The 18,428-nt window shown below is 41.5% G+C and overlaps 1 protein-coding gene across 1 annotated transcript in view; it reads right to left on the reverse strand.

Annotated features, from left to right (window-relative positions):
• Nucleotides 1–9,131: 9,131 nt before the first annotated feature.
• LOC123976773 (RNA-binding motif, single-stranded-interacting protein 3-like) overlaps nt 9,132–18,428 on the reverse strand; it is a 58,690-nt gene continuing 49,393 nt past the window's right edge. The window contains exons 3-4 of the mRNA XM_046059119.1: nt 10,990–11,048; nt 9,132–9,166 (exon numbers count right to left, since the gene is read on the reverse strand). Coding sequence (XP_045915075.1) covers nt 9,132–9,166; nt 10,990–11,048 — 94 coding nt within the window. The remainder of the gene's footprint in view (nt 9,167–10,989; nt 11,049–18,428) is intronic.

Below are 18,428 nucleotides of genomic sequence, written 5' to 3' on the forward strand. Positions count from 1 at the left end.
ACACTGCTCAAAAAAATAAAGGGAACACTTAAATAACACAATGTAACTCCAAGTCAATCACACTCCTGTGAAATCAAACTGTCCACTTAGGAAGCAACACTGATTGACAATCAATTTCACATGCTGTTGTGCAAATGGAATAGACAACAGATGGAAATTATAGGCAATTAGCAAGACACCCCCAATAAAAGAGTGGTTCTGCAGGTGGTGACCACAGACCACTCAGTTTCTATGCTTCCTGGCTGATGTTTTGGTCATTTTTGAATGCTGGCAGTGCTTTCACTCTAGTGGTAGCATGAGACGGAGTCTACAACCCACACAAGTGGCTCAGGTAGTGCAGCTCATCCAGGATGGCACATCAATGCGAGCTGTGGCAAGAAGGTTTGCTGTGTCTGTCAGCGTAGTGTCCAGAGCATGGAGGCGCTACCAGGAGACAGGCCAGTACATCAGGAGACGTGGAGGAGGCCGTAGGAGGGCAACGACCCAGCAGCAGGACAGCTACCTCCGCCTTTGTGTAAGGAGGAGCACTGCCAGAGCCCTGCAAAATGACCTCCAGCAGTGTCTGCTCAAACGGTCAGAAACAGACTCCATGAGGGTGGTATGAGGGCCCGACGTCCATAGGTGGGAGTTGTGCTTACATCCCAACACCATGCAGGACATTTGGCATTTGCCAGAGAACACCAAGATTGGCAAATTCGCCACTGGCGCCCTGTGCTCTTCACAGATGAAAGCAGGTTCACACTGAGCACATGTGACAGATGTGACAGAGTCTGGAGACGCCGTGGAGAACGTTCTGCTGCCTGCAACATCCTCCAGCATGACCGGTTGGCGGTGGGTCAGTAATGGTGTGGGGTGGCATTTCTTTGGGGGGCCGCACAGCCCTTCATGTGCTCGCCATTAGGTACCAAGATGAGATCCCCAGACCCCTTGTGAGACCATATGCTGGTGCGGTTGGCCCTGGGTTCCTCCTAATGCAAGACAATGCTAGACCTCATGTGGCTGGAGTGTGTCAGCAGTTCCTGCAAGAGGAAGGCATTGATGCTATGGACTGGCCTGCCCGTTCCCCAGACGTGAATCCAATTGAGCACATCTGGGACATCATGTCTTGCTCCATCCACCAACGCCACGTTGCACCACAGACTGTCCAGTAGTTGGCGGATGCTTTAGTCCAGGTCTGGGAGGAGATCCCTCAAGAGACCATCCGCCATCTCATCAGGAGCATGCCCAGGCGTTGTAGGGAGGTCATGCAGGCACGTGGAGGCCACACACACTACTGTGCCTTGACTTTGACTTGTTTTAAGGACATTACATCAAAGTTGGATTGGCCTGGAGTGTGGTTTTCCACTTTGATTTTGAGTGTGACTCCAAATCCAGACCTCCGTGGGTTGATAAATTTGATTTCCATTGATAATTTTTGAGTGATTTTGTTGTCAGCACATTCAACTATGTAAAGAAAGGAGTATTTAATGAGATTATTTCATTCACTCAGATCTAGGATGTGTTATTTTAGTGTTCCCTTTATTTTTTTGAGCAGTGTAGTTTATCGCTTGCACGTTTAAAACTGTCTTTGGTCCATTTGGGAGTTTGACCAGCCCTTCCTTCAGGGAGAGTGGGGTGCTGGTTTTGGGAGGCTGTGGTGAGCTGTGCAAACACTGAGGGAGAGAACGGGGGTTTTAAATAGCGAGATGGCATCCATGACTAACTGCGGCCAAGTCAGGACCGGCTTGTTCACACTCCTAACCCAGGAGTAGGAGAGGATCCTCACTGGGACCACATTCCTCTGTCCTCCTCCATTTATCCTGCACCACCATCAGCTGACTGATGATAAATTTTGCGGCGAGCCTCCAGTAAACCATGTGGTGGTGTGTACGTGTGAATGTGTGTCTCTGTGCCTGTGTGTTTGTTGAATGGGTGTGCACAAATGCTTGTGTGTGACCTCCAACTTTCTTGTTTGTGTGTATGTGTGGGTATGTGAGTAAACAGGGGAGGGTAATAAATCTATCTTTCATCCGAAGGATCCCACAGAGAAACATCTGCAATGCATTTTTTTTTTTTTTTTTTAACGTGGTGTATTAAAATGTTAGCTTTGGGCAAGACACTTCTGACCACATCCCTGCTGTCGGAGCATTAACACCACAGAGAAGTGACAAGTCATAAGGCGACACTTCCCCCAATATTACGACAGCCTGATCTATATCTGACATCCTATAAAATCAACAACCAAGTTTCCATCTACAAATAGAGCTCCAAATTCACATAGTATTTCTGCACACTAAAGACACATCAGCAAAATGAGGTAAAATTTGCAAAAATATGCAAACTCAAACCCATGAAATCTCTTTCATGTACACACAGACTGCAGGTCTTGGAATAACTCAAAATAAAGATCGCTCATTTAATATGTCCAGTGTCACCCTCCTGTCTGCCTTGTGCTTGGAGACAAAACCCATTTGTTGTAAAATAATTCTCACATAGAACTTTCTATATAAGACACTGGCAAGGAGATAGCAGTACAGGCAATTAACTTATCAACCCTGCAACATGGATTTGTAGTTAAGGCATTCTTGTCGGGTTGAAGCAGCCAGCCTATTGGCTGTATTGTATTTCTTGTCATCTTCTCTCACAGGTGTAGGAGTGTCCTTGTCAGAGAGCTGCAGTCGGGATCTGCAGAGGGCAAAGTGCCAGGGCTCAGGGCCAATGGGAGCACTGGCAGCTCATTGTGCTGAAGACAAACTGAGCAGGAGTATTATAGATGAGTTCTGTACAACAGCGTGGCACTTACATAACTGCTGCATATAGTTGCAGAAAGATTGGATGCATGTTAGGAATGAATCTTTTTAACATTCATGCAACCCTGATACTACTGCAGCAACACATTTTCTCCTTTTCTGTCATTCTGAAACTAATTCTATTGTGACTGACAAATCACATTGTAGAAATTGTCATCATGAAGCTATTTGGCAACATTAAAGCTGGGATAGAATGTTAAATACTATGTCTGATTAACATTTTTACAGGTCAGATATTACAGTATTACAACACACAGTATGGGTTCACAATATTGACTTCCTCTATATCTCGGCATTCCTTTCATCTTTATTTTACTCATCATTTTCTTCCTTTTCTACTCCCCTTTTGTTCGTTAATTAATTCATATTTATTCACACACATTAGCTATAGTACAGCACCATATGGCAACATTTTTTAGCTCTAAATTCAGCATGACAGTTGAGACACTATTTAAAATATGTGTGTTTGTTAGAAGTAGGGCTGTTCCCGACTAAGGATTTACATAGTTGAATCAGAATTGTCAAGTCTTGCATATAGTCGACTGATAGTCGAATCATATGTTTTTTTGCGGCAGTGGGGGGGTAGGGGGTAGCTCCAATTTAATCTTGAGAAGCTGCAGAGTCTCTGTTCATAACTCACTGTACATTTTCCAGCTAAACTGAGGCTAATTGTTAATTGCTGTGCTCGCTTGCCATTCACCGGTCTTGTGCAGAGTGCGTGCCATGTGTTCGACAACTGCATGCACGCCGCGGTTCCAGGTGGCTCAATTCCAAGTAACATTAGCCCACTTTTTAAAAACAATATATTATTCATTGTGAGGTTCATCAATGGTGATAAATTACCCGAACGTCACGTGAGGTGCCGACAACACGGCACAACAATGACACAGCTGATGAAGCGCACCGACACCCCCTACCTTAAGGGTTTGGGTTACAATTATGGATTTATTCACGCACTTTAAAAAGATTTATTAAAAGCTTCTTCAAAGTGTTTTTCCAGGACATTATGATGTCACAGTAAAGTTGACCTATCGTGTAAAAAAATTTCATCACTTCATTATTGTATCCCATTAAATATCTGTGTGAAAATGTTGTCCTAATTACCACATCAATTCTTGAGTTATAGCCACGTGTTTGTCAAGGTCATTTTGAGGTCACAGTGACCTTGACCTTTGAGACAAGTGTCGAGTGTCACCATTTTCAGTTCAAGAATGGGATGGACGGACAGACAACAGAAAACACGATGCTTTTGTCTACAGCTATTGCTGGCGAGGAGGCAAAAAAAACAAACAAAAAAAACGGTCTCCAAAACTGTGCAGGCAAGGCCTTCATTCAAATCTGTAAATGACAGTACTGTTCGACTCCCTGATAGTACCATCAGCTTCCTGGCTTAATAACAAAACCCCAATGTGTTTAGTGCAACATGTGAAGAGCACTTGAGAAAGGTTTGAGACCTGAAGGGTGTTAATTACTTGTCAAGAGGTTGTTAAATTGAGACCAGTTGCAAAAAATGAGTGTCTATACAGAACTCACACGGATAACTCAAAGAACACACACAGACTCACATACGCAAGTGTACAAGCACACACAAACCTGAAAAATGCCAGCATACACACACTGCAGTACACACAAGACCACCTGTGTGTATTCATAGTAATACAAGTGTGGCCACAGTTGCACGCACACACGCACGCACACATGCACGCACACACGCATAAGTCAGTCAAATAACCTTGAATAGCTGCTCATTATGGTACCTGTTGATGTTGAAAGTGCCACAAGCTGTACCACCACATCTTTATACATAGAGCAGGTGCAGTCCTGCGTTCACTTCACTTCCCTTGCACTTCACATGTAGAGTATCTTAAAATACCTGCTCTCCTCTCATTCCAGCTATACCTGGAAATTGCTAACTTTAGTATTCATGCTGGGTGCCATCTTGTGCACAACCATGTTATCCCCATTTGAGCAGTCATTTGTACTAAGCAATGTAATCACGTCAGGTACTAGGCTTGAAAGCACCAGCGAGACAAGACGATAGGCTAAATATTTGAACATCGCCGGATCAATGAAGATCAAGGGCAAAAATCTCCAGGTAGAAACAAACATTTAAATTCGGACAAAGACAAAGTGTCCAATTCCTCTGAACAACTATGCAGCCCATTTCCTTTGTCTTGCATCTGTTAGTCATTCATGAGGAATGGCCTGGCTGCACCAAGCTAGCCTTCCTCTTCATTGCAGTTATGATTTATGCCTTCCTTAACTAATCAAGGGTATGATCATTAGTCAGGGGATGTGCAAGTAGCCAGGGCCTTGGCAGGCCAGTGGAAGGCCATATCTCGCATTGTGGTTTCCCCTGCCATCCCCGGGTTAGGTCCGGGATAAGAGATGACTGGAGTTACGCCCCCCTCACCTTCCACCAGTGCCCTCTGAGGCATTTTTCAACAAACACGACAAGGAAGGGGAGCTCTGGGACGTGTTGTAAAATGGACTGAGCCAATGACTACAGAAGAAAGCCACAGTGGTGACACAATCTGCATCAGAGACTCCCAAGAGTCTGTTTGTACTTTGTTGAAATTTATTCCATATCTCTCAGTCTTTGTTTGGATCCAGAAGACAGTCAACAATAACACTTCCGAAATTAACAAATTCCTCAAATTTGCAGTGGTGTGTAAAATTGCTCTTGGGAAATCTTGGTCTATTTTGATCCATGATTCTGTGGCACCTGGATTTCACCTCAACACGACCTCTACCATATACACACACACACAAAAAATACACACACATACAACGACCAAACTGCATGCAAAAACAGCACAGGAAATGGAGGGGGTACAAAAGGTCAGAGCTCAAGGAATGCAGCGACTGCTTCTATTTACGACAAACTTGGCTAATCAGATGCTTACTCTGAAGAGCCAACTTGGAACTTACTGGAATGGAGATTGTGGGAGGAGGGGGAAATAAAGAAGGGATGGGATTTTGTGTGTGTGTGATTGGGGGGTTCTAACAAAAGGCTGCGGGTGTTATCCAATGAGGGTCTGCATGCTAAATCTGTCTAAAACAATGTGATTATCCCTCAGCTATTGCTAATTAGAGTCATTAATACCCAATGCAAGCAGGAAACGGCACATGCATTCTCTCCGTCTCTCCTTCAGCTGATCTCGCCTCTTTCTGGAATGGCTCTGAGGGAACAGAGGCATTTGGAAAAGGTCCGTTGTTGGCCACACTTCAGTCGAGATTCTCATCTGCACATAATTCACTTTCAAAGGGCAGAGGGGGCGGCAAAGAGAATCCTTAATTGCGCCGGCACCATGTACAACATAGACAAATGTTTATATCTCAGCCCTCTAATGAGAAACCAATAACGGATGCAAAAAGCACTCTCAGCCCCCCCGCCAAAATACACAGATACGAATACACATGACAATGAAAAACAGGCCTTTTGGAGAGCATCACCTCATTCATCAATAGCCCTTATACTCGAAGTCATGCAATACTCCACTCAGGCACTGATGCAGCAATAAATCTGTTTTTATAGAATGTAACATTGCCTATATTTCTCCATTAGGCTGATCTTGTGGTAAGGGCAAGGGATGCTTCAGATTGTAATGGTCAAGCTTCTGACAGGCTTATAAATTGCACCATACGGAGGCTTCACATGCAGCCCAGCTAAGCTAAATTGATCCACTATTCAAAAGGGAAGGAGTTCAGCGTGTCCACATTTTAGGTAAAGTATTCAAGGACATTCTGCTGTAAATTCATTGTAACATTTTTTTCAGATGGGTATTCAATCAAACATATGTTGCTTTCATCTTTACAATAAATGTTTTGAAACTTCAAACATGACAAATTTGTTGGGACAAAATAGGAAGTTAGCGTGTTTTGCATCACGTAACCCACATAATAGAGTAAAGACGACAGTAATTCTGTCAAGATGTGACTTTATGCAATGCCCTGTGGAGTTTTTAGTATCCTTATTCAAAATGGATGGCAAGTTACAGGGCAAAGAAAGGAACAACAACAAACTGCCGAACACACAGCCATGAGAGACTATCTTCTCATCTCATCTATCTCCCACAATGCAGTGCGGTGGTCCGTCGCGGCAGAGCGCCAGTCAGACCGGTGAATCTCGGCGCAGGCTTATCTCCCAGCAGTTGAGGAGGAAACGGAGGTCCTTTAAAGGGCTGAGGTCATTTCCTCTGCCTCTGGGCTCTGGCAGGAAAAATAAAATGTCTCCATTCGGTCAGCCCTGCTTTATTTCAAATGCCGCCACTGCCTTTTAAGAGACCCTTGTGGGCATGGATGGCAAATGAGCGGTTTTGGGTTCTCGCAGTCTATTCCTTTTCATGCTCTCTCTGTCATCCTCAATCCCCCACTCTGTCTGTGATGCAAACCCCAAATCTCTGCTGTATTTCTACAGTAAATGTGAAAGTGCAGAGACAGATATATAGATAGAGCATGAGAGCGAGAGAGAAATACAGAGACAGAGAGGGGAGGAGAAGCAGTGTGAGAGTACAGAGGAGCATGAGAGCGAGAGAGAGAGAGAAATGAAGAGCTGAATGCCTCCTCTCACCCACAGCGCTTGACAGCCCTAAAGCCCTTTCACAACTTCCTGTTCCCATTTCTCTCTGAACTGGGCTACATCCAAAACATGTGTGTGTGTATTTATCGGCATGCACAGTTTATGTGCTTCTGTTGTGTACCCTTGCAAGAGTATGAGTTTATGTGTGTGCCTGGAAGCCTGTATGTGTGCGTGTCATAGAGTAAGGTAGAGCGCGAGGAAGTGAGTCAGCCCTGGGAAGATAGAGAGGCTTGTTGAAAGGCCTGTGTGGTGCAGTGGTGGAGGAGAGCAGCCAGAAAAGGCAGGCACACATGCTGTGATGTAAGGAAGAGGACCGATAGATCTGTTGCATGGCCACTGCTGCTGCAAGAGTCTAACGCACCTCAGGCAGATGGAAGGGGAGTGCGTGCGGGGGTATGATTAGTCTTTGTGTGTTTGAGTGCGTGGGAGAGATGTAATACATGGTCTTAGTGTGTAGTTTTTGTGATGTGGTAAAAACACGGCTTTATAGCACTTACACATACTTGTGCAAGTGTATAGATAGATGTATGGATGCGGGGAAACAATGTGCGTTCATGTTTGTGCGTGGGTGCCGTACCTGCGTTGGTTTATGTTTGTATGTACACTAAAATATGTATTTTCCTAACACCTGACCTGTAAGTACAGAAAGCGTCGTCACTGTTTATCTGCTTTTCCACAACAGACAGCCTCCACTCCCACGCTCACTATTCCACCTCCGATATCATCAGCTATCCATCTTCCTATCATCTCTCTCATGCTCAATTTCATTCTTTTTATAGGAGTTTTATCGATGCAAAAAATAACTTCTGCTTTAGAAAGACATTCATCAGCCTTTAACAACATTTATGTAGATGCATGTAAAGGTAAATTAACATACATATATATCCCCACAGAAGCTATACACTTATCTGGGTTGTATGCTCAAGGCACTTTCATATGTTTATGATTTTTTTTGACAAATTATGTATTACATCTTATTACAAAGCAACAATCATGGAATTGACAATCTGCTGTTTTATTAAACTGATTTAATAAGTTTTAAAATATGAAAGGTTATCAGATGCCAAATCACAACATAGCGGTTTATAACAGTATGAGACAGGATTTATTATTAGTTATTACGGAGGCAATCACCAGGTAACACACCACTGATGTTACAGTGGTCTGATAACAGGAATGCGTGCTTGTACATATTTGATTGGCCAAAGCAGGACCTTGCTAGATGACGTCATTTTGGGTTGTGGTAAAAGTTGAGTGGAAAAGTGTTTTGCCAGAGCCATTTGTATCTACAAACGTATTGAAATGAATGAGGGCGATACATAAATGGGCTGGCAGAATAGGTTTTAGTTGTACACATCCATATACAGTTACGTATACTTACTGTCTTTCTGTTTTGTCTCTACTTGTATTACATTTTGTGAATTTTTATCCAACTCATTGGTAGAATAAACCATATCCTGCCAGTAAGGTATATGATCATCATAATAAAGGATATACTGTACCAATAAAGTATAATAGCACCATACTATTAAAATGTGCAAACATGTTTGAGAACAGATATATAAAGTCAAACCAATTTCAAACTTGTTGAATTAATAACACAGGTGTGTGTGTGTGTGTGTGTGTGGGGGGGGGGGTATAAAAGCAGAGTAGAGGCGTTAGTGAGTATGAGATATGTTACAGATGATTGTCGATCTGTCTCTCACACTAGCTCTCTCGCAGAGATGACTTGTCTGACCTCTTCTCTATCCCATTTTTCCTCACGTTGTTTTGGCAGTGCGCTCACTGAGCCGGACTAAACACAAATAACACAAGGGGGAGGAGAGGAGGTGGAGCAGGAGAAGAGACAGAGGAGAGGGGTGCTCACTGTGTGATGGTGGCACGTGGTGATAAGCTGCCATTCTGACATTTAAACAAGTGTCAGGTTCAGGGGGTCAGATGATTGGAAACAATGCATGACTAGATCAGGACGATGTGTCAATTTCGCTTTGTTACTGGGAGCACAGATGCACGCCAGAGCCCATCAAGGCTTCAATATGCCTGCTTGGCTGATTTACACTTTGATAACTGCTCACCTTTCAGGAGATTGTGGGATATGTATGTGAGAGATGTGGAGTTGTAGCTTCAGAATGTATGATTTTGTGGAGTTTCTCTTCTCCTCTACTTGTCTTTCAAACACTAAAGAACTGTAATTTTCTCGTCAAGGTTATTCTTTCTTCCTCTCTTCGTACACATCTCCCCTCAGTTCACCACCCTCTCTCTCACTGGGTGCAGAGCAGGACCATCCTTTCCACTCATAAAATACACCTGCTTGTATTTGCTTCTTGGCATCTCAGCAACGCTGCATTCCAGGATGGTGACTTATGGGAAACATTGTCTCCCGCATAACACAGTGGCTAAGCTGAGCTGATTTTTTTTGTGCTGTTTATAACTTGGGTCAGCTGGACACAGAGAGTGATAACCTGTGATCAAGCAGTCTATTTCTTTCATTACAGAACCTGATAGAGGTTTACCTCTACTTTTTTCCAATCTCAATCGGCCTAACCTTGCTCAACTCAGCATAGGGTAGATTAAAGAGAAAAAAGACTGTGTCCTGTGACCTGCAGATACATCCTTCCTACTAACATGCATCCAGTCTTGTCTTTAATAGCCTGTAGGACTCACAAAAAAGGACCTGTCAAGATAATCAGCTCTTTTTTTCTCTATCCTCTAAAAGGCAGAACATTTTGACCCAGAGCATGCCTGGCAGAATAAACTCAGGTGTGGAGCAGGGTTAAAAAGGCAGCTTCACCTTGAAAGGCTACACTTCTGAGCCCGGGAAACCACAAAAAGCAATTAAAAGTATTGATGGAACTTCAATAGCTCTTAAACAGTGCTGCCAGGCACCTCGGGGCAAGTAGCACACTAATCTTTTTTTCCCCCTCTCATCTCTCTATCGCTCCATTCTGTCCCTCTCGCTCCCTGTCTTCATTGAAGACTAAGCTGGTCTTGATTATTAACAACTGATTGCAATACAAAAAAAATAAAAATTATTGCGCGAGTCTTCCCAGCCATGTGGGGCAGGTGGCTAAAGTGAAAATAGAGCCAAGACCCCAAGAAGGTGAGTGTGACAATGATAGTAATTAGATTTTATCTAATCCCAACTAGCTTGTTAGCTCTCTAATTGGTCCAGTATGCGTGTATGTTCAAGCATGTAAATGTGTGTAGCGTGTGCGCTCCAGAAACAATTTGAAATGAGGAACTAATGTCATCGCCACATGTGCGCACCATTTGCTGTGCAGACACTAATCGACCTTTTATAGAAACACACTTTCCAAAAGATTGTCTTCCATATGACAAAACAGGAAATCGAAGAGGCGATAGGGAGGGGTTGAGACAGTGGCTGCTTCCCTGCTTATCCTCTGAAGCAGGGCAGCACCATCCGAGAGCAGGTTGTTTACCCGAGCCTTCTTGCAGTGTTAAGCCAGCTACTCCCTAAATCACTGATTTACAGCGCAAGGCTTCCTAGGCTGATGTCTAAATTTACGCGAGGGCTGGGATTGCTATTCCTGTGACAAGAGTTATAGCTGGTGCACTAAAACAAGGTGGGTGTATAAGACAGACAAATTAATGACTTACCTTTGCACTGGTTGGTGTTCTTATCCAGAATGGCCTTGGTTGACACTATTTTTCCATACCTGTAAAGACAGAGAAATTCAATTTAGTCTCTTTGACTCAGAATGACCTACAGGACATTTGACTGGTGGGGCTGTTCACTTAGATTGCCATCCCACGGTTGAAGTACATGTCTTATTCTCTATACTCTGCCATTTAGTTGCAGCTAGCAATTTGGTAAGTAGCACAAATGTCGAAAGCCAGCGGAAAGAGAAATCACTTGAGGTTAATAACATTATGTTTATGGCTGACTTCAAATGAATGTGCAGCCCTGTGACATTTGAGCGAGTCACTGAACATTTTTCAAAAGGTCTAAAAGCATACAAGCACAGTGAACTATCTTCAAAGTTGTTATATCAGTATACAGTACAACATTAAATTATGATGAATTCCTTTCATATCTAAAAACTGCACAATGAACAAAAAGCCTAAGCTCTCACCAGTGAGATAACCCAATAACAATACTCATTTATTCTACTACATAATCATCTGGTTAACAAAACATTTTAAACAGCATGGCATAACGTCTGATATCTCAACATCTTTTGGCTATTAATTAGCATTTGAAAGAGTGAACATGATATTAATTGTAATTTGTTATTGTTTTTTTCCTGGGCAATGTTTACATATAAATGGTAACGGTGCTGTTTACCCATATCATTTTTTATCTAGTAAAAGTCTGAAGCCAAAAACTTTGAGTGAAGTGAATACAAGTGTGCAAGGCTTTTGGGTTCTTTCACTAATATAGCCAATTTATAAACTGTAAGATGTATTTGACTCTCTGAAAGTGAAAAAATGTCCAAGAGAGACCACTATGCTCATTGTGTCATTGACTTAGCTCCCAGCAAAAGGTATTAAAATTCTTTCTCCCTCAGTACTGTGTGGACAGTGGGTTGACTTTTTTGGAATTAAAGACTGACCTTACTGACTGACAGTGAGTTATTCTATCTGCTTGTCCCAGCTAAAACTGCAACATGATGCACTGTGTGCAGGGCGAGAAGCACTGTAGCACTCTAAGTACAGTATGTGTGGCAGTTTACATGTGTGCATATACTGTATGTATTTCTATATGTGGGAGTGTGTGTGCAGCTGCACCATTGCTTGTACAATTACACTTGTGCACGTGATGTATACATGTCTGTGTTTGAATACTTAAGTGCGAACAATTCCCTGTGTGCTGAACACACATCACAATGAGTAAGCATGGGAAAGGCGGCTACGCTCTATACGTTTGGTGCACACACACACACACACACACACACATATACTGTAGGGAAGAAGCAGTGGTGCATCCCAGCCCATATTTCACCAGCAGGGGATAATTGTGCCATTTCTCAACGAGTGGCGGAGACTCTATTTACTGCATGCTGCGGTGGGATGGGTGGTGGATATGAACTGATGAGCTCCGAGAGGAAAACTACCAGCTCACACACACAAATACATATTCCGCATGAGTACACACACACACACACACACACACACACACACACAAATATACACACACAGAGACAGCAGTCACCAATCAGTGGATTGTCTCTCTTCTGCAGATAAACAGGCCATTTTAGCTATAGGGATCCATAATCTACTGCTACAGAACAGGACTAACGTGCAGTGTTTGATCACACTGAGGCACTCTCAAGCATAAGTACACAAGATGAACATGGAACAGTGAGTGCACATTTGATTAGAGAACATGCAGAGCTGGGTTAGCAACTGCAGTATTTCAGTGTTTGATGAGAAACAAACTACAGAGGAACTAACATGTAAGAATTAGCAAAAACATAGCAAGCTATATTGATTTTTTTTGAGAAACTGTATATTGATTAAATAACCAGATGGAAATTAGCATTAGGTGATACTGACAAATTCATAAATGTTGATGTTTTACATCCAGCAACAAGAAACACTTCATGAAAAATGAATTAAACAAGTGAAATTTTTGTTTTTTTAAATATGTGTGAATGTGACAACCAAACAAGAATGTCTCACTTCTATTTTAACTGAGCTAGAACATTCAAAAAATTATATCACTCAACTATAAAGCAGTCTTTAACTCCTGGAAAATACAAGATTTAAGATATATGTCAAAAATAATGTAACAAAATCAGACATTTTGTTGGATCTTATCTCACAATATTGATATTGTATATATATATTGTATTGATTTATTGCCCAAGTATGTTTATTCTTGTAGGCCAGTCTGTTTATTTGCACTCAGGTGTCTGCACTGCTCCGGTACTTGAAAAAATGTTGTATGCTTTCAGTCTGGGAAACAGTTAAAAAGCTCAGAGCTTTTGGCACAAATTGGGGGAAAGTTCTCATTAAAACTTAGTTTGGACTCTGGGGAAGCAGGAGACAGTAGCTTTCCAATGCCAACTCATCACTGCTTGCCTCATTAAATGTTAAAGATGGCTCATCAATGCATCCTTTCCGTGGTCCAAATACACACCACAAAGACACTGCAGCGAGATGAAAAGGCAAGGTGGAAGGAGCCAGCTTTCTGCTCATAATGGAGACATATTGGAGACGGATGGATCCGCATGTATGTGCGCGCGTATGGCTGTGGTCGACCCTGCTGGCGGCTCCTTCGCCTCTCTGCCAGGCAGGCCTGGGGAGGCTTTGATGTGACAGAGGCAGGCCCTGTGAAGCACAGGTTTAACACTGTGATGCTGTGGCCGGGATGCAGAGCCTGTCTCCACTAATCCTATTTCAATCACTCTCGCAGCCTCTTATCTCTGACTCCGCTGGCCCTCGGCCCGCCCTTCTCCTCACAAATCTTCTACTCTCTCTTGCTCTCTCTCTTAATGTCTCTTTACCACCCTCTCCATTTCTCTTTCCTATACTGTAGCCTTCATTTCTCTCCTTTTGTCTCTCTCTTCCTCCTCCCTCCTAATAGAAATCCCATGGCAATCATTCTGATGCAATATCGGATCAACCCCAAGAAAAGAAGACGCCAGAAATGAAACTGCCTGTAAAAAACAGAGGCTTTATGAGCTATTTTAGGCTGATGAAAATGCACAAATTGTGGTGGATGTAAAACATGTCATTCGTTTGACAGCTGTCTGGGCACTGAAATGCGATAAAATTGAAGCTGAGCCGAAAGCTCAGCTACGTTTTTAAGAGGGCAGCTGCATGCACAAGAGTGACATCCCGATGGTGCATTTCTTTTCTCGCTCTCTTGCTGGATGAAACGATCCAGGCGTGTTTCATTTCCGTCATCAGAGCTGGGAATGTGAAGTGGCTCTTTACAGTATGTGGGCAGAGAGAGAGCTGGCCAGAACCACAACACATCACTGTGGTATTGCTGGTACACAGGAAAGCACAGAGCTGGAAAGGATGGACAGACCACCCAAGTGTTCTGCTGAGACCTGCTCTCAGCCTTTAAACACACTCTCCCAAAGGTCTGTGTGTGTGTGTGTGTGTATGTGTACACAACAAGGCAATGTCTTGAACAGTAGGTAGATGAAGTAAAGAGAAAGACACACATGTGGAAAGGGTTTGGCTTTACTGTGTATAAAAGCAGAATAACTTCAATTTATCACCTCTTGTTGGCCTTTATGCTAAATAATTAGCAGAATGTAGACAGTGTTGCTGAAAAAGAAAAAAAGGTGCAGCGCTAAGAGTTCTGCTCAGTAGGAGCAGGTGCAGCAGACACCCACAATCCAGATGTACTATTTGCTCTGTGCAGCAAATATTATCCAAAAAGGGGTTTCGTAGGCCTAAAAAGTACATAGTTTTATTACAAAAATATGCAATGGTGATACCACTGCACAGAGTAGCATTCAAATACATTATCTTTTTTATCAATTAGTTCAGGTAGTGAAAACCTTTTAAAACAATTTTCCTAAAAATAAGCATCAAGTATCAGCAGATAAAATAGTAATAATACATTTGTAAGATGAGCCAATTTCCTGTAAAGTCTTTTTGTGTAAGACATCAATTGTATTGTAAGACATGTTTGAGTACAGAATCCGTCAGCCAGTTTTAGTAAAAGTAACAGCTGCAGGCTAAAGATTTTCTAGCCAGTAGTAGGTAAAAAGTATTTTGTTCACTCCGGGCATCGGTAAGTATGTGCACATATAGTGAGAATATAAGTTAAGCCTATTCTCAACAACACTCAAGAGAACCTACAATTTCATAGGATGTGTTTTATTTCGTTAAGTCTTTGATGCTAATGCAAGAGACAGGTATCACTGTGGCAGACACACAGAGAGGACACAGCAGAGAAACATGACTTCTTTATACTTTTATCAAAGTTAAAAAAAGGAGAAACAGGAAAGAGCAAAATACAAAGAGGATGAGAGTTAAACATGGAAATTCTCAGACAAACAGCACATACAAACACATGATATGGTGCAAAGACAGAGAAGGTAAGACTATGTTGTTGTGAATGTGCATGTGTGTGCATATATAGTAAGTGCATGTGCATGCCTTGTCACTGAGAACCAGGAGGATTAGGATTCATCTTGCTGTATAAAAGTAGTGTGTGGCAACTGCCCTTGACTGTCATCCCCAGTCTTATAGCAGCTACCGTGTCCCACAGCCTACACATCTCTGTGGCTCAGACAGAGGTCAGGCCTCCTGTCCACCGGGCATCTTTCTGGATGGAAATATTACACAGATGCTTTTATGAAATGTTGTCGCTGCTGTAGTTGCTATGCGACCACTGAAAATCTGTTTGGTTGCTTTAAATATATATCTATATGTATTTTTTATTTCTAATGTTTTGCACTGTGAGAGCAAAAGACACACTGAACTGACAGCAGTTTTGGGTACACAGAACAGCAAAACTGTTGTTAGAGTTTCCAATCTCCAACTGAAATTACTAACGGTTTACAAAAACTTTAAAAAAAAATTAAGATCTTGAGCCTTAGTTTTTTGATAAAGAATATGAAATGTAATTGCTTTTGGGTAGTTAATATTAAACAAAACCTTTTATGATCAGTAGTCAGCCGAATGATGCGCCATTTGTACTGTGACATATAAAAAGAGCAGCATAAGATACCAAGCATTTATAAATGAGAGACATTTTTAGAGAAAGGGTAAAATAACAAGAAGGCTGGTGGCTAAAATAAGAAGGCAGATGACAATAAAAGGACTTGCACAAAGACAAAGAAAAAATGAAGGAAAGAGACAGAAAGGACAGGAAGACAGGCCAATGAATACAATGAGAAATGCAGTGAGAGAAATAAACAGAGAAGGGCAAAAGCATCCTGATGGACACCTGACAGGGAGCAGAGCAGCTGTTCAGTCCAACACCTCTGAGTGGAGATCAGTGACTTATTCTCATGACCTCTGAGCCTCTGGGCTAACAGTTTGGTGGTAATGACCTTAATCTATATCCCAGCATGGAGCTGCATGGAGACTATGACAAACTGAGTCCAAAGTCGACCTTCAACCCTCTCCTTTTTTGTTTTTAATCACAAAAGGTATGTTGGGTCAAAGATATAGGCTGCCTGGCATGGCAAATCAAATTACTAGATGTACTTATTTAATATCATCTATTTTTAAGACATACAAATCTTTGCTGAATGGAAAAGTATTCCATACTTTTGTTAAAGGAAAATGGTGTCTAAATTACAAAACCATTACAGAATAATAAAAATATTGCACTGGCAAGGATGAGCGGAAATAAATCAAAAAGCTTCAACAAATGGGATAATGGATAATTCCCTTTTTGGCTTTAGCACTCTATCTTTTTCTTGGCAGAAGTTTCTCATGTTTTAAGGTGTTGGGATTCCCCCGTGTTTTGCTGGCAGGTTTGTGGCAAACCTTTAACATCTTTAAATGTGGGAAGCATTCTGGAACAGAAAGGTAATCCGGCCTTAAGTGGTTGCTCTTCCTTTTTCTTATTTTTCTACTTCAACAAATGTCACAATAACGGGGCACAAAACACATTGGCAACACTGCAGTACATTTAGTACATTTGGGCATCAAAATATAGCAAATATAATGTGGTCGACAAAAAACATAAATCAACATGTACCCTGAAGTCCATTAATTTCCAACAGTATCAGTGACCGCAGCCACTTCTGTTGAAGTTGGCCGTGCTCAAACCCACTGTGGTCAATAGTTGTCAACTATTCTGATTTCTATTTTTCCTTATTTCCCCACTGATGTGATTTCTTTTCATGAACATTCATTTTACCTGGAAATTGTGAAATGGGTGACAAGTTGATTAGAACCATTCAAACTTTCCCACATTCCTACATAATAGAAATAGATTAGAGCTGCAAGCGGCAATACGTCCGCCAGGCTCCAGTCAGGCAATACATAAAGGAAAGTAAGGTGATTTAAAAGTTTTAGCATGTGTTCTGAATTCATTGTTAGAGAGCTCAATTTAAAACAATTCATCTTCGCATTAAGGGATTTTCAATAAAAGAAAGTTTAAAAATTCTGGCAGCCACGGGGCTTCCATCAGGTAAATTGTTCCCACAATTTAGTCCGTGTCACTTTGGATGAGATTGGATCAATCATCTAGGTCTGGTCCATTTGTATTCCTTTGAATGTATTCCATTTATGTCTTGCTGTTTAACTGCTTCTCATGAAAAATCAATGACCTGTTCTTAATTTATTAATAAATCAATACAAAACTCAACATTTTGCCAAAATTACACATTTCAAGATAGATGGAAATAATTTAACACACTCCCACTACCCTTTATCTGTATAAAAGTAATTCCACATAGATCAGGTACAGTATGTATTGGCTTTAATATGAAAGAAAGATGTTAAGGACAATTACTAAATAATAATAAGTCTAAAAACTGAGTACAAAAATTTTGGTGAATTTGAAGATTCTTTTTTGTTCAAGGAAGGCAGTTTAGTACACATACCTGGCAATAAAACTGTTTCTGATTCTGAAAGTAAAATAAAAATAAAGAACATAACAGCGAAAGAGAGAAAAGGACACAAGAAAAAACAAAAAGCAGTATAAGTTGCAGAATTTTATATAGTTGCATAAAGTGTATGCAACTGGAGAGGACTGAATTCCCACTCAACATGAGTGCACGCCAATGCTGAAACTATGGTATAACAACAGCAGCGCAGCAAACAATAATTAATTAGCCAGCACATGTATTTCAACTGAAGGTATATCATATTTCAGTTTTACCGAGCTGCAGGCAGAGATGACAACCACCTTTGGAAACCAACAACTTTAGACTTCTTTAGATCAGAAATGGATACGTTTTAGCATGAGGTTTGAAATTGTTTTGTTTATGTACATATAAAACGCAACCAATCAAACATCACTGTTAACCATTGTGTGTCTCAACTTTGTTTGTTTGTGCTGACAAATTAATCTTTGCTAACATAAACTCAGTTTCATTTGGAGTAAAAAAAACGTAATAAAAATTACAAGTTGCGGTTTTATGGGGAGTTATATGTGGGAATTTTTATTG

The sequence above is a fragment of the Micropterus dolomieu genome, linkage group LG09 (genome assembly GCF_021292245.1).
Source record: "Micropterus dolomieu isolate WLL.071019.BEF.003 ecotype Adirondacks linkage group LG09, ASM2129224v1, whole genome shotgun sequence".
In the NCBI taxonomy this organism is placed as follows: domain Eukaryota; kingdom Metazoa; phylum Chordata; class Actinopteri; order Centrarchiformes; family Centrarchidae; genus Micropterus; species Micropterus dolomieu.